Source organism: Antechinus flavipes, chromosome 6 (genome assembly GCF_016432865.1).
Source record: "Antechinus flavipes isolate AdamAnt ecotype Samford, QLD, Australia chromosome 6, AdamAnt_v2, whole genome shotgun sequence".
Classification (NCBI taxonomy): Eukaryota; Metazoa; Chordata; class Mammalia; order Dasyuromorphia; family Dasyuridae; genus Antechinus; species Antechinus flavipes.
The window spans coordinates 258,380,387-258,400,008 of NC_067403.1; the positions used below are offsets into that span (position 1 = coordinate 258,380,387).

At 42.3% G+C, this 19,622-nt stretch overlaps 1 protein-coding gene across 1 annotated transcript in view; it reads right to left on the minus strand.

Moving 5' to 3' along the window:
- The window catches only part of TESMIN (testis expressed metallothionein like protein), a 50,289-nt gene that overhangs the window by 25,185 nt on the left and 5,482 nt on the right, over nt 1–19,622 (minus strand). The window contains exons 2-5 of the mRNA XM_051965181.1: nt 14,106–14,264; nt 11,251–11,371; nt 9,887–9,963; nt 4,003–4,094 (exon numbers count right to left, since the gene is read on the minus strand). Coding sequence (XP_051821141.1) covers nt 4,003–4,094; nt 9,887–9,963; nt 11,251–11,371; nt 14,106–14,264 — 449 coding nt within the window. The remainder of the gene's footprint in view (nt 1–4,002; nt 4,095–9,886; nt 9,964–11,250; nt 11,372–14,105; nt 14,265–19,622) is intronic.

Consider the following 19,622-nt stretch of genomic DNA (forward strand, 5'->3'; position numbering starts at 1 on the left):
GAAATTTGTCTACTCCAGTAGAGGTGTGGGGGATGGCCAGGGCAGAATGGGCAGACATTCTCTTGGGGGCCTTTGCTCAACTGAACTGGAGGGCAGGGACATTTACAATGCAGAAACAAAAGGCATCCATAAAACTGACTTTAAAAATTTAAACATATCAAACAAAATTAAAAAGCACCAAGAGGAATATCTACGACAAACATGGTGGGGACGGCCACCTTCTTCCAACCCTTGGGGAAAGTCAGCATTCTGGAGAGCAGGGGATGTTTCTTTTTTGTCTTTGAACTTCCAGTGGCCAACACAATATCTGGTGTTTAGAAAGTGCTTAATAAATGCTTGTTGATTGATTGACTGAATGAATGAAATTGGATTCTTTCCACATTAGTTTAATAAAATCTACTGGAAGAGTATCAAGCCTGGGGCTAGACCACTCTCCATGCAGATGGCTTCCCGATTTCCTTAAGTGTTCTACCTTCTTCTCTCTCCTGATTACCAAATGCCCGCTGGATGTCTCCACCTATGTTACCCATAAGCCTCACAGACGCTCTGTCCATCAAAGAGAACTCATACATTTCATCTAAACCCACCCCTTCTCAAGGGCATCTTCCTGGTCAGCCAAATTTACAATCTCAAACTCATGCCTCCCCCACAACCTCCCATGTCCACCTCTATCTCGGCTCCACCTTGCCCACAGACACTGCCTGGGCCGAGGCTGGGAGTCGGTTCTTAACATGACACACCCAGGCCATGAAGCATCAATGTTTCCCTATTGCCTGTGGATGCAAACTCTTGTTTGTCAATTAAAAGTCCTTCACAACCCACCTCCAACCTGAGTCTCCAGGTCCATGAGCCCCCTTTCTCCTGTCTCCCTGCCGTGGCAGAGGTTCCCCACATCCCTGTCTCTCACTATCTCTAGAAACCTCTTTTTTAAAGGCTCTGCTTTCTTTCTTTCTTTCTTTCTTCTTTTTTTTTTTTTTTAATTTTTTGCTAAGGTAATCGGGGTTAAGTGACTTGCCTAGGGTCCCACAGCTAGAAGTGTGAAGTGTCTGAGGTCAGATTTGAACTCAGGTCCTTCTGACTTCAGGGCTGGTGCTCTCTCCACTGCACGATCTAGGTGCCCCTTGTACTCTCTTGCTCCAGTCCACACCACTGCTTTGGATTTATTCAACATTTATTTACCTATTTAGAATGTTGTATGCCCTCCCTTCAGTAGGACACACATTCTTCGAGGGAGGGCAGGGACAGTGTCCCCGGGTCTAGCACACAGTGGGTACTTGATAAATGCTTGTTGAATTGCACTCTCATCAGCACCAATGTCTGCACATTGAAATCCCGGAAATTTAACAGTAATTGAGTAAGATCATGTCTTTTGATTCTTAAATCCCTCACGCCTCTCTCTGTCTTCCAGAGTCACACCACAGAGCCACACCGCCCAGTGGCAGGACAGCCACCGTGATGGGACTGGTGATGGCCCGAGGTGCAGTGGACGACCTTGGTCTCTTCAAAGTCTGACCAAGCTCTAAGAGCTCCACCACACGCCTTCCCGGCCCTTGGAACAAATGGTTCTCTCCACTCAGTCCACCAGGGCACGTTTCACATGCTCGGGCAGACACCCCCTATTTTACCACAGGACACTGTCAAGGTCTCTCTTAAGAACTTTAGACTTGATTTTATGACATGGGAGACCCTGGCCCAGGGCCGCCCAGCGAGACGTGCCTTCCTCAGAGAAGGGGTTGTGCTCTGTGAGCCAATCAGGATTGAGTTAGCCCAGAAGAAATGCAGGATGTGCAAAGTTAGAGAATTCACCCCAGATGTTCATCGGGACTCTGTGTCCGGCCTGTGGCAGAGCACGCCGAGCTCGTGTAGGTCTGATCGGCCACAGGTGGACTCAATGAACGGAGGGATGTCATTTTGTCCCCCCGAGAACGAACAACCACCCGGGAACTGATCCATAGACAATGGAATCAGGGACTCTCGGGGACTGTATCTGAGTCATGCTCGTGGACGGAATTAAGTGTCCCAACCACAATAAAATCCGTCATTGACTCCACACTAGTCACACGCATCCTCTTGAGGAATATAAGGAAGTGTCAGACGAGATCTGAAGGAGGTTCTACGTGGGCGAGCTGGGATGTCAACCTTTGGGCCATCGTGGGGACAGCGGGGGCTGCCTCATCAGTCACTGCCCACTCGCTTAGACCAGATCACGGCTCTGGCTCTGAGCTGACCTACGGCACCTTTTAGATGGGAGAGGCAGAGAGAGCAGCCAGATGCTCTTCCAAGGTCCCCAGAATTAGTCCCATCAGAGATGGATCTCCACAAGTAAAACTCATTCAAGAGGCAAACGGATGCATTAAATCAGACATGTGGTTGGGGATTTGCACACGACTTATCCTCAAACAGCTTCCTAGGTCTGCTTCCCAATTACGCACCCTGATAACACAGGGGAGATGACAACTACGGGATTTCAGCATCGTGGACGTAAGGGAGACAGTGTCATTGGGATGATTTCAGTGAAAACAACCTCAACATCAAGCAACTATTTGCAGCACAACTGAAAAGAAAAACAGCCCGTATCATACATTTCCTGAAACATCAGTTAGAAAAGGAAACCTGAAATCTGCAGAATTACTGCAAAGAGACACAGAGCTGAAAAAATGCAACGTAAGGAAGCGACACTCACACAGACACATCTAAGCTGCGATGACAACTGTCTGTGTCACCACGGGTGTGGGAGAAGCTCACCATTCACACCCTAGGGAGTGTGGTGTTCAGCCGCACTCATTTGGGAAGGACATACGTTAAAAAGCTACTATCACCACACAGTGAGCAGCTAGACACTCTACAGTATAAGGGGAAGGATGTCAGCTGAAACACGAGGAGCAGGAAAGAGCCTTTGTGCTGCCCTCATTTATAAAATCCAAACAATAGCTCTAGCCATTTGTGGGTCCCGGGGCCGTTGTGTGCAGCCTGTTCCCCAGCACTCACAGCTGAGGCAAGGATCACCGCCGATGGGGGCTCATTGCATTCTCCAACAGCACGTTATCCATCAGCCTTAGACTAAGCGCAAAAAAGGCCATTCTGCTGAGCTGCACCAGGTACAGTAACAGCCCCACATCTTCACAACTGTCATAAAATTCTGTGGTGTCATCAGTGACCCCAGAAAAGGAATCACTCCAACTGTCCCTGACACCTGAATCTACAAACGCTCCTTACACTTACCAGGGCCCAGTACAGACACCTCTTAGGACAGAGGGATTGGGATCCCAAAGCACAGAGACACCAGGTCATGGGTCAGATTTTACCACTTTGCCCAGTTCCCCCTTTCAGGTCCTGGGCCTGTGCACCTACATTGATGTATACGGGCCATTAGGACAGAGCAGGATGGGTGCTAGTGGGGAAGGCTTAGCCTCCAGCTCCAAAGTCCCAGTAAAGTGCCCAGAAACTCTGTAGGTCATGAGGGCCCAGAGGAGTGATAAACACTCTCCACCTGGCTTCAGGTTTACTTTTATTAGTCACATCTATGGACCTGAGCTCTACAGGACAAGAGAATGTCACATGGGAATGCAGCCAGTTTACACATGGTGACAGGTAACAACAACATAGCTCATCAATGGCCTCAGAGTGGGTGATCGTGGCCAGAAAAGGCATTGTAATGGCATCCTGAAAGAATAAGGAGAGACAGCCGCCTAGTAACTGCATTCATAAGCAACAAAAAACCAGAGGGGCTCAGTGTGAGCTAAAATTAAACCAAGACAACAACTGCAATAGCACAAACTCACCAGATGATGACAATGACTAATCATTAGTGTCATACCCATCAACCTTTTCAACCACATATGCACAATGTGTAAGAAATTGGAGGGCAGAATCTTGTAATGCAAAGACAATTTGGGGGTCAAATCTCAAGAGACTCAACTAAAAGTTAATTTTATACTGTCACAGAGATAAAGCATATTCTTATATTAAAATAACTCTATAATAATTTTTTAAAATCCTTACCCAGCTAAAGTTATTTTTGCTGGTCCTTGAAGATTTGATCCTGAAGGAAAGGTGGTTCCATTAACTACAGATGATAAGGTGCCATTATCAAGCTGTTCAAAATGAAAGGCAAAAAATTTTAAAATTAAAATTTTTATTTTTAAGGAATGCCACTTGGTGAAACTCTAGGTGAAAAAGTAGTCATTTTTCTGGCAGTTTATACGCTCACTCTCTCCCTTAATAGTAATTTGGCGCCCCATTCAAGGAGCTGTTTTATATACCTTGGGACGATCCCATTGATTCCAATGCTAGGATAGGTACCCTGGACTATTGTTCTAGTAATAACTCAGATTTGGGTTTCAACCAATAGGTTTGAGGCAATGTGCTCATAGAAAGTTCAAATTATTTGAACCACATGGAAAATGAGTTACAGAAATATCGCCTATTCATACAAAATATCAGAATCTATTTCTAATAGAATTAATCAACTGCCTGTTCTCCCCTCCCTCAATACACAAGAGTATTTACTCAATGCTTTAACTGTGACTTTGATAGGAGAGGAATGGATGGAAATTTAGTATGGTAAACAGTCCAAAAATATGTATAATTATTAGCAATCTGAGAAATCTTCATATTGAAACCTCTACATTGATAAAACTTTTTTCAAATAAAACTTTTTTTAATCCAATAAACATTTTTTCATTTAATTTTCCTATGCTCATTTTTTCCTTCTTCTTTGCCATTACATTGCTCATTAGATCTACAAATAGCCAGTTCCCAACAAGAGAATGAATAAGTAAAATTTACATTGGTTTGTTTCTTTTTATTTTTTCCATTGAGTAGCTCCGACCAAAGGATTTGGAGAGTAGAATTAAAAATGATTAGCTAATGGCTAGTCTTGTTGATTTTAATTATCTACACTATTTTCTTCATTTACATAAATAACTAAAAGGTGAACGTATTTAAGAAGCATTTGCATAGGTCCAAAATAAAGTCTTATGCTTCTTCCTATTCTTTTACTTTTTCTGTATCTCCCTCCACAAATTTCCCTTCAGTTAAGATTACTTAAGTTCCCTCATTAGGCCTGACACCATATATCTTGGCAGGAGATAAGTCTCAGTCAATGATTTTTCACAAGAAAAAAAATCAGCAAGTGAGATCCAAATACCTCTACTTTTACTTGAAACACAGTGACCAATGTCAAACCATCCTCTTGTCTTACTAAAGAGTCATTAACGTCCTTTGTTTAATATGATAAAATGGTGATGACAGTTTGCTGGGAGGTCTTTTTAAATATGCACTTTTAGCATCACTTACTGAGACTTTTTCCCCAAAAATCCTAGAGACTTTTCCCATCCAATTTAGTTTTGTGTGAATAGCAAAACTAGAAACTCTGAAATCTGTCCCCTCTTTTTTTACAGAAACAACAAAAATTTACCTTTTTTTCTGAATATAAAAAGGTAGAAGGAACATTGAGGGGAATGGCTTTTTTAGGTTTAATTTTTATCCATAGAGGAGGAATTAGTTACTGGTATAGAAGCAATAAGAACTCTGGGGGTAAACTGACCATGGTATTTTAGAATTTGTGATGGAAGAGAGAAACTCGAAAAGAAGTAGACACATGCTCCAGACTTTGAAGGAGCAGGTTCAAGGTTCGGAGGAAGGATCCCCCCAGGGGAATCAGCCCAGGAGGGAGGGAAAGCTGTCCTCAAGAAGAATGGTCTGAAGACACAAACAATGAATTCTACTGGGTGTGGCTGCAAAGCCAAGTGGAAGTAAGGACTGGTGCAGACTGTGGGGCAGTCCTAGAGAGGCATCCAGAGCACCAGCATCCAGAAGGAGCTGAGGAAAAGGGTTTCTTTAAAAGGCAATATTGGAAAAATTTGAGGGATGGGGACTGGACCTAGGATTTCACTGGAGACAAAATTCCCAGGTGAGGAAGTTCTTTCTCGTAGAATTATGGGTCTCGTAGACTCAGAGAGCCTAAAGCACTAAGAGCTTAAGACACTTGACCAGGACCCCACAGTCTGCACGTCTCTGGGAATCCGGGTATTCCCAGTCAGTCAGTCCTCTCTCCATTGTGCCCTGTGTCCTGTCATCCTGGAGAAAAGAGGGAAATAAGAGAAGGGAGAAGACTTCTGCTCCTTATGAGACAGATGAGATGATAATGAAAACAGAGGGAGAAAGGATCCCAAACTCATTATTATTTTGCCTCCTTTTTTTCTGTTAAGGAGAATGACTTTTATAAAATAATATAAACAACAGAATTAAAAGACTATTTGGGTTTTGGAAGTCAAATATAGTAAGGGGACAGGAAGAGAGAACTTAGCTGCCCCAAATGAGCTCAGAACACTGAAAGCATCGACTGACTGCTGAACCATTGCTGGTGATCTTTCAGAGAGCTTGGAGAATGAGAATGGTATTAAAGAACTGGATAAGGGTAAAGGCTGACCCAATGAAAATAAAGGTCTTCCTATAATTGGTTGCTGAATTTGGCTAGTAAAATTTTGAGGTTATCCCCAACTACCATCTTTACCTGCATCAGGAACTTGTAGACTAGGAGGGCAGTGAGCAGATATCCTGAATCATATTACTTTGGGAGCATTGAAAGCCTGAACGTTGCCAAATTGAGTTATGAAAACAACAGAAAAGATGCAAAAAGATAAGTAGTCAGGACAGACTCTCTGCCATACCCTTCTACCCCAAAAGGTTAGCCGAATCCAACATTAAGACAAAGTTCAATGTCAAGGAAGAATAAGTAGAAAAGGGAAAAAAGAACTGACCATAAAGAGCTTGTATGGCAATAGGGAAGTGCTAGACTCAAATCAAGAAACAAGACAATTACTTGAAAATATCAATAAGCAAAATCTCAAAGAAAAATAAAGATTGGACACAAGTGCAACAAAAATTCCTAGAAGCATTTAAGAAAGAAATTTTTGAAAAAGAGTAAAAAATTATTTTAAAAACCAATGGGAGCTATAGAAGAAAGAAATTTAAAAGAATTAACAGCTTGGAAAAAAGAGATACAAAACCTTACTGAAGAAAATAACTGCTCGAATATTAAAATTGGTCAAATGGAGGTGAGACATCAAGAAATATGAAAAACAAAGTCAAAATATTGAAAAGTAAAAGAAATTGTAAAATATAGGGAAAACAACTTACATGGAAAACAGACCAAGGAAAGAGAACTTGAGAATCACTGGATTACTAGAAAACTATGAAAAAGAAAGAGCCTAGACATTGTATTTCAAAACAAAATGAAAATTGCCCAGATCTTAGAATCACATTGCAAAAGGAAAATTTAATGAGCCCAACAATCATTTTCAGAAAATAAACCCTAAATAAAAATTCCCAGGAATATTATGTCCAAATCCAGAGCTTCCAGGTCAGAGAAACAGTACTGCAAGCAGTCAGAAAAAAAAAATTAAATAATGAGGAGTCAATCAGAATTACAAAAAGATTTAGCAGCTAGCCTTTTATGGAAATGATGGGCTTAGAATATGATATTCCAGAAGCTTACAACCAAGAATAACCCACCTAGCAAAACTGAGTATAATCCTACAGTGGAAAAAGGAAGAAAAAATCAGAGTTGGGTAGAAAATTTAGACTTTGAAACACAAAATTCAGAAGAAGCATAAAAAGATAAACACCTGTGAGAAACCATCAGAGTGTGAATGGGATGAATTTGCCTATAAAGAAAACTTAGAAACCAAAATCCAACCAAATGTTTACAAAGAAAACACTTCAGAGATATGCAATAATCAAAATGGTGAATGTAAATTGGATGAACTCATTCATCAAATAGAAGTAGACAGTAGAATAGCTTAGAAGCCAGAATCCAAAAAAAAAAAATGTTTACAAAGAACATACTTGAAAGAAAAATATACACAGAATTAAAATAACTAGAGGGATGAGCAAGTTATGGTATATGATTGTGATTTAACACTATTGTGCTTCAAGAAATGACAAGCAGGATGGTTTCAGAAAGAAATGGCAAGACTGGTAGATAGATGAGCTGATGATGAGTGAGGTGATCAGAACCAGGGCAACAAGCTAAACAAAAACAGTAATACTGAAACACTTGGATCAAGACGACGATGCTTTTCAACTGGAGAGAGAGAACTGATGAACTCTGAGGGCAGACTGAAGCCTGTTTTCTCTGTCTCTTTTCTCTCTCTGTCTCTGTCAGGGCTAATGCAGGAATTTTTGTGTATGTTTTTCTTGTTTTCATGATGGGTGGAGGAGGAGGAGGAGGGGAAGGAAGAAAATTTGGAATTGAAAATAAAATGGAATTTTTAAAAAGATCTAGGTTCAAACCCATCCTCAGACACTTACTAGCAGTGTGACCATGGCAAGCTCCTCAGCCCATTTGCCTCAATTTCCTCAAGGAAGTCCCTGACTTAGGCACCTTCGTAGGAAATTTTTTTTTTTTTTTTTACTTTTCAGTGTGAGTTTTTATCAGGTTTCTCCCACCCCTGCCTTCTGCCCTGGGATTCCCCTGGAAACAGGCTACAGAGAACTTTCTTTCAGGTTCTTGGAGACCATCAGCCTCAAGTGAATAGGGCCACATAAAACCCTGACCCTGCCAAGGGAGACATCATCCAGTGGCCGTTAATGGGCACACAATCCTACAACCCCCTCCCCTTTTAGAGCAGGGAATCACATGACAATCTGAGTAAGAGTCACTTCTACCACAATCTTAAATGTGGTCAGTCTGGCTGGGGCAGGAAGCTCACTACCTCACAGACCAGTCTTCTCTTATCACTTCCTTCTCTGGGACCTGCATGTTCTCCTCTGCAGCCCCTCCCAGAGGGGCTTGTGCTGCCCAAGTGCAGCTGGCCCGACCAACCCAGTTTGTCCAACCCTGGGTCATTTGTATTTTTTAAAAGGGCCACCAAATCGGCCTGTGGTGCCTCGTGTAGCTGACTTTAGGACGCAGGGCCTGGGGCTATGTCCTGAGGTTTCACCTTCTTGGAAAATAAATGCCTGGTTTTTAGGAGAATTTATGATCCAGACCATCACCCAAACAAGCGTTAAGCCGACCCTATGGAGAATGGGACCCAAGTCTGGGGCATGTGCTTGGTTATATTTTAGAAGTGACTTGAAACTTGCTGAGGACCCTTTGAACCCTGGGAAGTCAGGAGTGGATTTCACCATCCCCGTGTCTTACAGGTGGGTCATCTCTCCTCCCATCCCCATGTTTTACAGATGGGAGAGAATTTGCTCATGGTCACATAGCCAGGAAGGGTTCAGAGCCACTGCTCAGGTGGCCTGGGATAGAAAGCAAAGGACACGATTCATCCAGATTACATACAAAGGACTCCTTTCCTAAAGACCTACCAGCACTGCAGGGCTTCACTTACACTATTCCCTTTTTTCAGCACGCTCTCTTCTCCTACTGTCACATCCCACCCATTCATCCAAGACCAAACCCCTCCTCCTCCTCCTCCTCCTTTCCTTCCTCCTACTTGTCCTCCTCCTCTTCCTCCCATTCCTCCACACTTTCTCCTCTTGTTCCTTCTCCTGCTCCTCCAATTTCTCCTCTTCCCACTCCTGCTCCTTCTTATTTTCCTCCTCCTCTCCCTGCCATACTTGGTTTCCGCATTTTACTGACTAATATTCATTGACTGATAATTTGAGCTCCTTTTTCATGCTGCTCAACAAACGTTGTTCACTCACTGTATCATCTACATTAGTTTTAGCTTGATTATAAGGTCTTTAAAAGGTCACCTCATGTCTTATATGTTTTCATTCTCCATGATATTTAACACACAGTAAACATTTAGTAAATATCTGCTGACTGAAAATAGAAGATTAACCCTCCAAAACGCAAATTATTTTAATGGCAACAGTCTGGATTTACTTGGCAGTTGCTTGGCTTAAAAAAATTAAAATAATGACTCACTTGTTGTGTGATAAGATTTAATTTAGCTGGTACTGGCAGAAATCTTCCAACTAAGGTAGTCAAAGGTTTAGGCACATCTGCAAGTTAAACATAATTTAAATTAATTTATAGCACATAAAAGGCATCTCCACCTATCCGGTGAAGAACGAATACAAAGCATCCACTGCTGAAGCTATAACATAATGCTGATTTATCTAAGCCCATCTTAATCCTATTATATTTTCTTTGCTTGCAAAACTTTCTGAGGCAACAGGTTTCTGGACGTCCCAGTTTCCTGGATTGCACAACTCCCTCCCCCTTCTCCCTCCCCTTCTCCAGTCCCAGCTTCTCCATCTCTTGCACTGAATCACGGTTAGATCCCAGGGCTCATTAAGTGGGGCGTACACCCTAATGACCTAGACTGTATAATCACATGCCCAACAAAACCATCTCCCAGCTTCTTCCTTTGGGGCTCCAGGGGACGAATGTTGGTGAGGTCCTTCCCAAGCACAGATTGCCTCATTACCTTCCCATACTGGGCTATGGAGCTGAAGCAGGAAGCCCAGTGAGATGACAAGGAGGTGACTGGCCTTCTGTCAGCATCCCTACGTGTTCTGACAATGTACAAGATGCTGCCATTTGTTGGGCTAGTCTGGGGCCAAACTTAAAGTCTACACGTAAACAGACATGACAGATGTGTAAACTTCAGTTAAAACCAAGGGGAAGGAGAGGGAGAATCTGCCTCAGAAAGTGTTCCATTAACTAACTAGATTACCAACAAGAGGGACCCAATACTTTTAACACCAAAATTGTGTTGGATTTTATCTTTGTTATCAGAAAACCCAGTTAGTTTCTCCTAAAACTTTGGGTCATTATCACAAACAATACAAGTAGTCTGCTGTCAATTATCATTGTGCTGGTAAAACTGGGAAGGGCCTATTAAGAGATAGCTGGCATAGGCAGAATTTTTAAAAACGGCTTTAATATATAGATAGTATAGAATCAAGAATAAAATTTCATAACAGAGTCAAGTTTCAATGGTTTCATTCACATTCTAATTATCTTTTACCAAACTGAACGGGTTAGACAATTCTATTTGCTAATTTAATTTCCACAAGTCTTCCAGCACACAATAAAGACTAGACAGAGCCCCAGCTACCTGCATCCAATAGGTGTATGTCATGGGTGTGGGCTCATGTAGGCCAATGGAAGGGTTTTTGTTCTTGTCATCAGTAACTGACGCTTCCAGAATCTCCTAAATGAACCAGCACTTCACCACCACCATCTCAGCATGGCTCTCTCCCTCCCAATAGTCAAACACATTTACTCACCCAAAAGTACATAAATAAGACAAACAAGACACTATTTCTTCATTGGCTTTGTACCTGGCTGCAGGTAATTATTTTGTTCTTGATACTGAGGAACCAAGTGAACGGCTTTGAGCTCCCTTGTGCCCGAATTGTTTATGCAGAGCATTTGTGTGCCCCCTTTCAATTGACATATTACCTAAAATTTAAAAAAAAAAAACACCACATGTTAAAAGGGTAATTAATTATATTATTATTTCTTTTTTTAAATAGCTTTTTATTTACAAGTTCTATGCATGGGTAATTTTACAGCATTGACAATTGCCAAACCTTTTGCTCCAATTTTTCCCCTCCTTCCCCTCACCCCCTCCCCTAGATGGCAGGTTGACCAATACATGTTAAATATGTTAAAGTATAAGCTAAATACAATATATGAATATATGTCCAAACCGTTATTTTGTTGTACAAAAAGAATCAGACTCTGAAATATTGTACAATCAGCCTGTGAAGGAAATCCAAAATGCAGGCAGGTGAAAATATAGGGATTGGGAATTCAATGTAATGGTTCTTAGTCATCTCCCAGAGTTCTTTCCCTGGGTGTGTAGCTGGTTCAGTTCATTACTGCTCCATTGGAACCGATTTGGTTCATCTCATTGCTGGAGATGACCAGGTCCATCAGAATTGATCATCACATAGTATTGTTGTTGAAGTATATAATGATCTCCTGGCCCTGCTCCTTTCACTCAGCATCAGTTCCTGTAAGTCTCTCCAGGCCTTTCTGACATCGTCCTGTTGGTCATTTCTTACTGAACAATAATATTCCATAACATTCCTATACCACAATTTACCCCAATCATTCTCCAATTGATGGGCATCCACTCAGTTTCCAGTTTGTGGCCACTACAAAGAAGGCTGCCACAATAAAAGGGTAATTATAATGAGATGGATACAAAGTTTGCAGAAAGCCTCAGAATTTAGTAGATAAATTAGTGTTTTTAATAAAATCCATTCCCTGTTTCTACCTGTGTAATCTGCTTTCTCACTAAAGTCTCCCGATTCCTGGGTGAGAAGGGGCTCTCCTGCCAGGTTTTCTGAAAACCCATGGATAGCTGGGTTCTCTCAAGGGGTTTCTCTCAGTGAAAAAAGAAGACTAGATATTCACTGCAATGATTAGTTAGGTGGCTCCACAGTGGATTAGCACCATTCTTGGAGGCAGGAGGACTCATCTTCCTGAGATCAAATCCAATCTGAGACATTTCCACGCTTTGGAAGTCTCAACTCGGTTTGCCTCAGTTTCCTCATTTGTAATATGGACTGGGGAAAGGAAGGGCAAACTATTCCTCTGTCTCGACCAAGAATCCCAAAGATAGCGAAGAGAAAGCAGACAGCTGAAAAATGATAACTGAATTCAGTGCAATGTCATCCTTGTAACCCAAAGAAGAACATGTAATTGTGAATCCTTTGGTAAGCCAACCCATTAAACCTTGGGGGGCCCCAGATGGTTCTGCTTCCAGTGGAAGAGCTCTTCAGTAGGTCGTGGAGCCCCAGCCTCTGTGTCTCTTTAGTTCCCTGCTCTTAGCACTCAAAGAAGAATGTTTGCCACATCTCCCTCCAATGAGCTAAAGATCTTTCCTGTATCCTCACAACCCTGAGGTCATCTTGCTGTCACACACACATTGGTGCATCGCTGTGGCCATTTGGTGCATCTTCCAGAATGTGTAATTCAGAACTGAGCATTTTATGACTTGAGTCAAGCTGGAGCAAAGGGTGAAGATGCGGAGCCCAGTGTCTGCTCAAGGCCTGAGCAGGGCCTCCAGTGGGGCTGGCTCTCTGGGATACAGAAGGAAGAAAATCCCCATCTCTGCCCTCCAAGGATTTCTAATCTAATTGGAAAGACTAAGACAAAGCCCCAAATAGAGCATCTGTAGAACCTAAGCTAGGGTCCAGCCCTGCCCACCGCATAAAAGGTGCTAAGTGCTGTAGTCCCATTGGGATGGGGCTAAATGAAAATTTAAATTTGGATTCTGATGCTCCCTCTCTACTGCCCCTACAATATCTGGAAGGAAGGATTCAGGCTGGGGCTCTTTCTATTTTAGGACCGCATACAATAAAACTTCTCTCCTCTCCCTTCTAGACAATCTCAAATTACCTGGGATGTTCTCAGCTTATGTGGACCAGCTGGCGTGGCAGGGATCCTAGGAAGCCTCTGTTCCAGCCTCAGTGGCCCAAAAAGGGGCTCTAGGCAACCTGTGAAGTGCTGTGAGAAGCTCTGTGTAGCTCAATTAAGCCTGAGTTTGCCACATCTGCAGTGGGCTTTAGATCCTGTCTCTTGCTGAGAACCAGGGGTTGCTGCCTTCACAATAAGGTGGTACAATGGCAGAGGATGAATGCAGAATAGGACAAGCGGTGTTTGGCTTGGGTCAGTGACCATCCCAGGGGATTTCCCTGGGGTCTTTCTTTCCTTGGCTCCCTCATTCTGCCCACTGGGTTGAAGGACCAGTACAGGGATTATTTGTTCCCACCTTAGCTCTGATAAGTTATATCATGGCTACCTGGCTCAGCTCAGAAAATGCTCCCAAGAGTGTTCCTGTCCCCATCTCACTGGTCCGAGTCCAGTCTCATGATTCTAGCCCTGTTCACTTTTGGCTACATACACGTCCAGGACTTCACAGCCATTAATGGTCCAGAATCACATTTAACTGATCTCTATGGAGATCTGTAGGTCCAACCCAAGCACTCTGCTCATCAGGATAAAAACTGAAGATTTTTTATCAAGCCCTGACATTTTTAGGGCCAAGGAAGAATGCCAGTCACACCAGAGAGCAGAATCCTGGGAAAGAGGCAATTAGCAATCCTGTCAATGATTTACCTAACTTAGAATTCAGTAGGCTTTAACAATGTCCCTCTCCTGGACTCTTTAAGGCATTTCTTACCATCGGGTTAGACTCCTTCTTATGTGAACAGCTAGAATTTTCCATTGGTTCTTGTGATGGGGGGAACTTGCAGCAACCCTCCTGGGCATGGGTATTCTGAAAAACAGCCTCCTCCTGGTTGTTAGCAGTGATGGTACCAACCGCTTCCCTTATCTCCACCTGAGAAAAAACAAAAGCATTTCAGAACCTGAGCTTTGGGCCTCGATCTTAATGCTTATGAAGGACTGAAAATCCAAACTTGAGAGCTCTCAGAAAGAATACACACTGATGGTAAGGGTCAATGTTGAAAAATTACCCATGCATATGTTTTGTCAATAAAAAGCTATGATTAATAATAATAAAGAATACACGTTAAGCAAATCCATTCCTAAACCTGAATTTAGTGGCTGTTTTCTCTCTCTGGAGTTTCTACTTTCCCGAGGGGGTAGAACACGTCAGACCCGAGTTGTCCCATCATCGCCATTGCTAGCATGGAAAGACCTGTAATGCCATAAGAGTCCATGGGACACTGGGCCCCCCGTCAGTGGGATGAAGCTCCTCTGACTTTTGTTAGTCTCCCCCTCTTTCTGCTCAGGCTGATGGAACCAATTTCCATCTTACACAGAGATCGTTGAAGCTGCATGGAATGGACCCCTCCTCTACTCCCTAAGTTAAGATTTACTTGAGTGCTCTAGTTGGGTTCATAGTCATTGCTTTACACCAATAATATATACATCAACTTACTAACAAAGAGAGAGGCCATGTGGTCCAATGAACAGAGTACTAGGCTTGTGGCTAGGTTACTATTACCAAGAAAACCGCTTTTGCTTTCCTTCTAACTAAACTGTGGGCCAGCTGAGGGAAGGAGTTTATTCTTAAGCTCACTGACATTCAGTAAAAATCAACAAATATTCCTTAAGACCACATCCCCCAGCTTGAAGAACAACATGTGCCAAGGACGGTGCCAAGTGCTGAATATTCAAACACCAGGAGCTGGCATTCTAAGCCAGGGGTTCTTTCCCTTCATTGTGTCATGGTCCCCCTTTTGGCAGCTGGACAAAGCCTATGGACCCATCTCAGAATCATGTTTTTTAAACACCTCCAAAAGATCAATTACATGGAAATACAGTGATCAAGAAAATTGTTTTTAAAAAGTTCACAGACTCCAGGTTAAAAATCCTGCAACTTGGGAAAACATTCCATGGAGAGTGGAATTCAGAGAGGGGCCCTTTAAGTGATATTGAATAAATCTGTTCATTGACCATTTATGGGTGGTTGTATCCACAGAAAAAGTTTGGAAAGCTCCTTCAATTAAAAAAAAGCAACAACTCATATCTGTTATTGGGAGTAGAGGAGCAGAGGCACTGCTGTCCCCTTCATAGGTCAGATATTCACCTGAAATAAAGGCTGCCTCAAATTCTCTTGTGCAATAAAAATGTAATCACTTAGAGAAGTTATTGTTTGTTCTTCATTCCCGAAAAGAACCATGGTATCAAGGAGATGATACCATGACATACAAGTGAATCAGATTCGATTCTGATCGAGGGTGGGCTGGGCAAGGTCACCAGCTTTATTTTTTCCTCCAGATCCTCTGGGTCCAGTGGCAAAGTAGAGATAGGAAGACTGGAGGTGGTCATAGATGCAATGAGATACCCCTTGGCCTTTTTAAGCTAAAGTTGTTTTTTTAAACAGGTTTCAGATTGACAGTGACAACACCCAATCAGGGATTAAGGCTAGGTAAGAAAAGAGGAAAGAATGGTCTCTTTTACCGGGTCACCCCCCAAAAAATATCTAGACCCTTAGGGTCTCAGGCTAAAGCAGAAACAAATTACTCTAAACCAATGAGGGCCCCAAAATGACAAATTGGGGTTTGGTCTGAGGCCTCTTGTTGACCAATGAGAATCAATCATTTATGTTTAAGGCATGGTTCTTGATCATAAACCCCAAGGTTTTTTGGGAGGTTTCAACAATCAAAAAAAAATTACATTCCTTAGGGTAGAGCACCTGTAGTTAAGGTTATCATTCTATGTGGGCAGAAAGAAGGAAGGAAAGAAGGAAGGAAGAAAGGAAGGAAGGAAGGAAGGAAAGAAGGAAAGAAGGAAGGAAGGAAGGAAGGAAGGAAGGAAGGAAGGAAGGAAGGAAGGAAGGAAGGAAGGAAGGAAGGAAGGAAGGAGGAAAGATGAAGACCTGTATTGTTCAAATGATCAGTTCCAGTTGGGTTTCCAGTGGGGAGTTACAGAAGTAATTTACTCTTGGAATCAATATGTCAAAATTAAAATTGGCTATTAATGAGGTGAATGGACTCCAGCAAGATGATGTTTCTGGCAGCAATTCAATATCTGAGTGGGCCACGATGAGGAGCAAGGTGATTTTGTAGAATTGTCTTGTACTGACAGAATTATCATGTAAGGACAGAGCTATCCAGTACTGATGCCCACTGTTACCTCTACAATCTCGAGGTTAAGTTATAGAGTCAACTTCCAAAGTTATCTCATATAAACAGGATAGCCAGGACCACCAGTTGATTTACTAGTGCACAAAATTAACATATTTAAACACCTTGCTCTGAATCCTTTCCCACTAGAGGTCTCATCTCTTGCTAAGCTTTGTAATTAAGCTTTGTCCCTTGACCTAGAGATGTTTGAGCCTGTGAATTCATTCCAGATGACTCCCCACCTTTGTGACTTGTAGTACCTCATCAGGATTTATTGGACCTCATTTTTAGTGCCCCACGTGAGGATCGAACTCATGACCTTCAGAGGCAGAGAGCTAACACTTAAATTTATAATGAAAGGAACATATTAATCACAGATATCTCTAGAAATATCTCTTAGAGACAGACAGGACGACAGAACGGACAAATGAATAGAAGGACAAATAGCTCCCTCTCAGGTACAGATGATCCTAGATTCTCAAACACTCTGCCAGCAGAGAGCAAGTGTTAAGGTGATATGATAAGAAAATTTTTGTTTTTGCTTTATGACTATCATTTCCTTAAGATAACCAGTTATATGACAAGCTGGAACATGCAGCGATCGACATTAAATTTCAGCTCCAGTGATGAGCTGGTTAGGGATAAGAGAACTTCTGACTCACCTTTATTCTTTATCATCTTTAGTATTTACTTAAGATGAGCATGTCAAATAACCAGGTCTAGCTCCAGGGTGAAATATCTTCTCCTTTATCTTCAGTGGGTTTTTTTTTTTTTTTGGTTTATTTTGTTTTTTGTTGTTTTTACCTGATGCAGACTTTTTTTTTTTTGGATTTATAAATCTTTACCATTTCCTTCTCTCTGTAAAATTCCATTACATCCATCCTGCCTTGTAACTAGAACCTCTATAAGGTGGGAAGATAGCTCCTGGGTACTATCTGTGCTCCACTGTGGTTCCTGTTCAGTCATTTTAGTCAAACCTGACTTTTTATGACCCCTTTTGGAGTTTTCTTGGCAAAGACACTGCAGTGATTGGCTATTTCCTCCTACATCTCATTTTACAGATGAGAAAACTGAGGCAAACAGGGTTAAGTGTCTTGCCCAGGATCACACAGCTACAAGTCTCAGATTTGAATTTAGGAAGACGAGTCTTTCCGACTCCAAGACTGGTGCTCTTTGCACTGTGGTGCCATCTAGCTGCCTATCTGTGCTCCAGGCATAAAATAAATTAGCTGGTAAATTATCTTTGCGTGACGTTAAATTACTGAAGTCTAGCCTCCCCAAAGTTCGGCAAAATGGCCCCAGACGCTCCTCCTGAAGCTCTGTAGTGCCAAGGGGTCAGGGTAAGCCTGGGTAGAGCAAAGCTCAGGAACAGGACAGGCCCATGCTACCATCGGAGCTGGCAGCTTCCGGCTTAACTCCAATCATTTCCCGGGAAGCTCAGTCTGCTTAATTGTAGCAGGAACCCAAATAAAGAACTAGCCCTTTGATGAAGATACTAAATATCCACAACAATGGTAAGTTATAAAATTTATTAACTACGGTTTCATATTTATTTCTTGCAAGAAGATAGTCATTTGCTAGTTCAAACAAATGGGAGATGAGATCATGATCATTCACCGAGATTGAGTCTCTGATAGGAGTTACAAGACATAACAAATTCAGATTGAGCACTTAGAAAGGAAAGCAATGATCACTCTGAGATAATTTTGCATTTGTTAAGAAAAAGTCATGCCAGACTAAACTAATTTCCTTATTTTGATATGGTTACTTGCCTAGTAGGTTAAGAGAATGCTGTAGACAGTAACCAAATTAAATTCAAGTCAACAGACATGCATTATGTAGCTATTTGTCAGACATTTTGTTCAAGACATGGTATTTAGGTTTCAACTGGCATCTGGCAGAGCCCCTCATTATGGAAATCCTCATGAGAAACATGGGGAAACAGAAGCTGGCAGAGTAAGTTGTGCCAGACAACATTGATTATAGCAACCCAGATCACTGGTGAGCTAGGCTGGGCTCTGGGCTTGGTTGTGTGCTAAGTAACACTTTTATCAGTGAGGTGGAAATGGTCCAAGATAGTCTGCTTATCAAATCTGTGGGGAGAGAAACACAGGTGATGAGGATGTTGGGTGAACCACAGAATCAAGATTCACCAAGTTCATCCCAAGTTGGAGCAGCAATGGGGCAAATGCAGCAAAATGCTCTATCATGGCAATAACTGTTAACCTTGCCTTTGCTGGCTCAGACTTGCTCTTCTAATGTCAACAGCCCTTTTCCTTGAGTACAGATGTACAATCTGTCCTTTCCTGCTCATCCCCTGAGATCTTGGACCTCCAAGGAGTAGATACAAACTGTCCTTTCCTGCTCATCCCCTGAGATCTTGGACCTCCAAGGAGTAGATACAAACTGTCCTTTCCTGCTCATCCTCTGAGATCTTGGACCTCCAAGGAGTAGATACAAACTGTCCTTTCCTGCTCATCCTCTGAGATCTTGGACCTCCAAGGAGTAGATACAAACTGTCCTTTCCTGCTCATCCTCTGAGATCTTGGACCTCCAAGGAGTAGATACAAACTGTCCTTTTCTGCTCATCCTCGAGATCTTCAGTTCCTTCCAGGAGTAAACACAGCCAGTCCTTTCCTGCTCTAAGTTGCTGGCTAGCAGGGAGCTTTATCTATGGATCTGTGGCTCCTTTTCCATTGGCATTTGATCCTCTAGCTTTAAATCATTCACTAGTTCCTGGGTGACAAGGCACTGGGTTCCATGGCCGGCCCACCTCTTTTTTAGATTACATACACCTTTGTCATCATCACTGGAAGTATGTCCAGTCTCAACACCCATCATGCACCTTCCCTTGCCGATGATCCTTTCTTCCAAGAGTTTCAGCCAGGTGTCAGCATTGTTGAGAATACCAGCTGTTTTTAAAGTGGTAAGGAACTGGAATTGATGTCTATCAGTTGGAATATGGCTGAATAAGTTATAGTATATGAATATAATAGATTACTGTTCTATAGGAAATGGCTGATTTCAGAAAAGACTTACAAGAACTGATGCTGAGGGAAGTGAACAAAATCAGGAAGACAACATACGCAGTAACGGCAAGATTA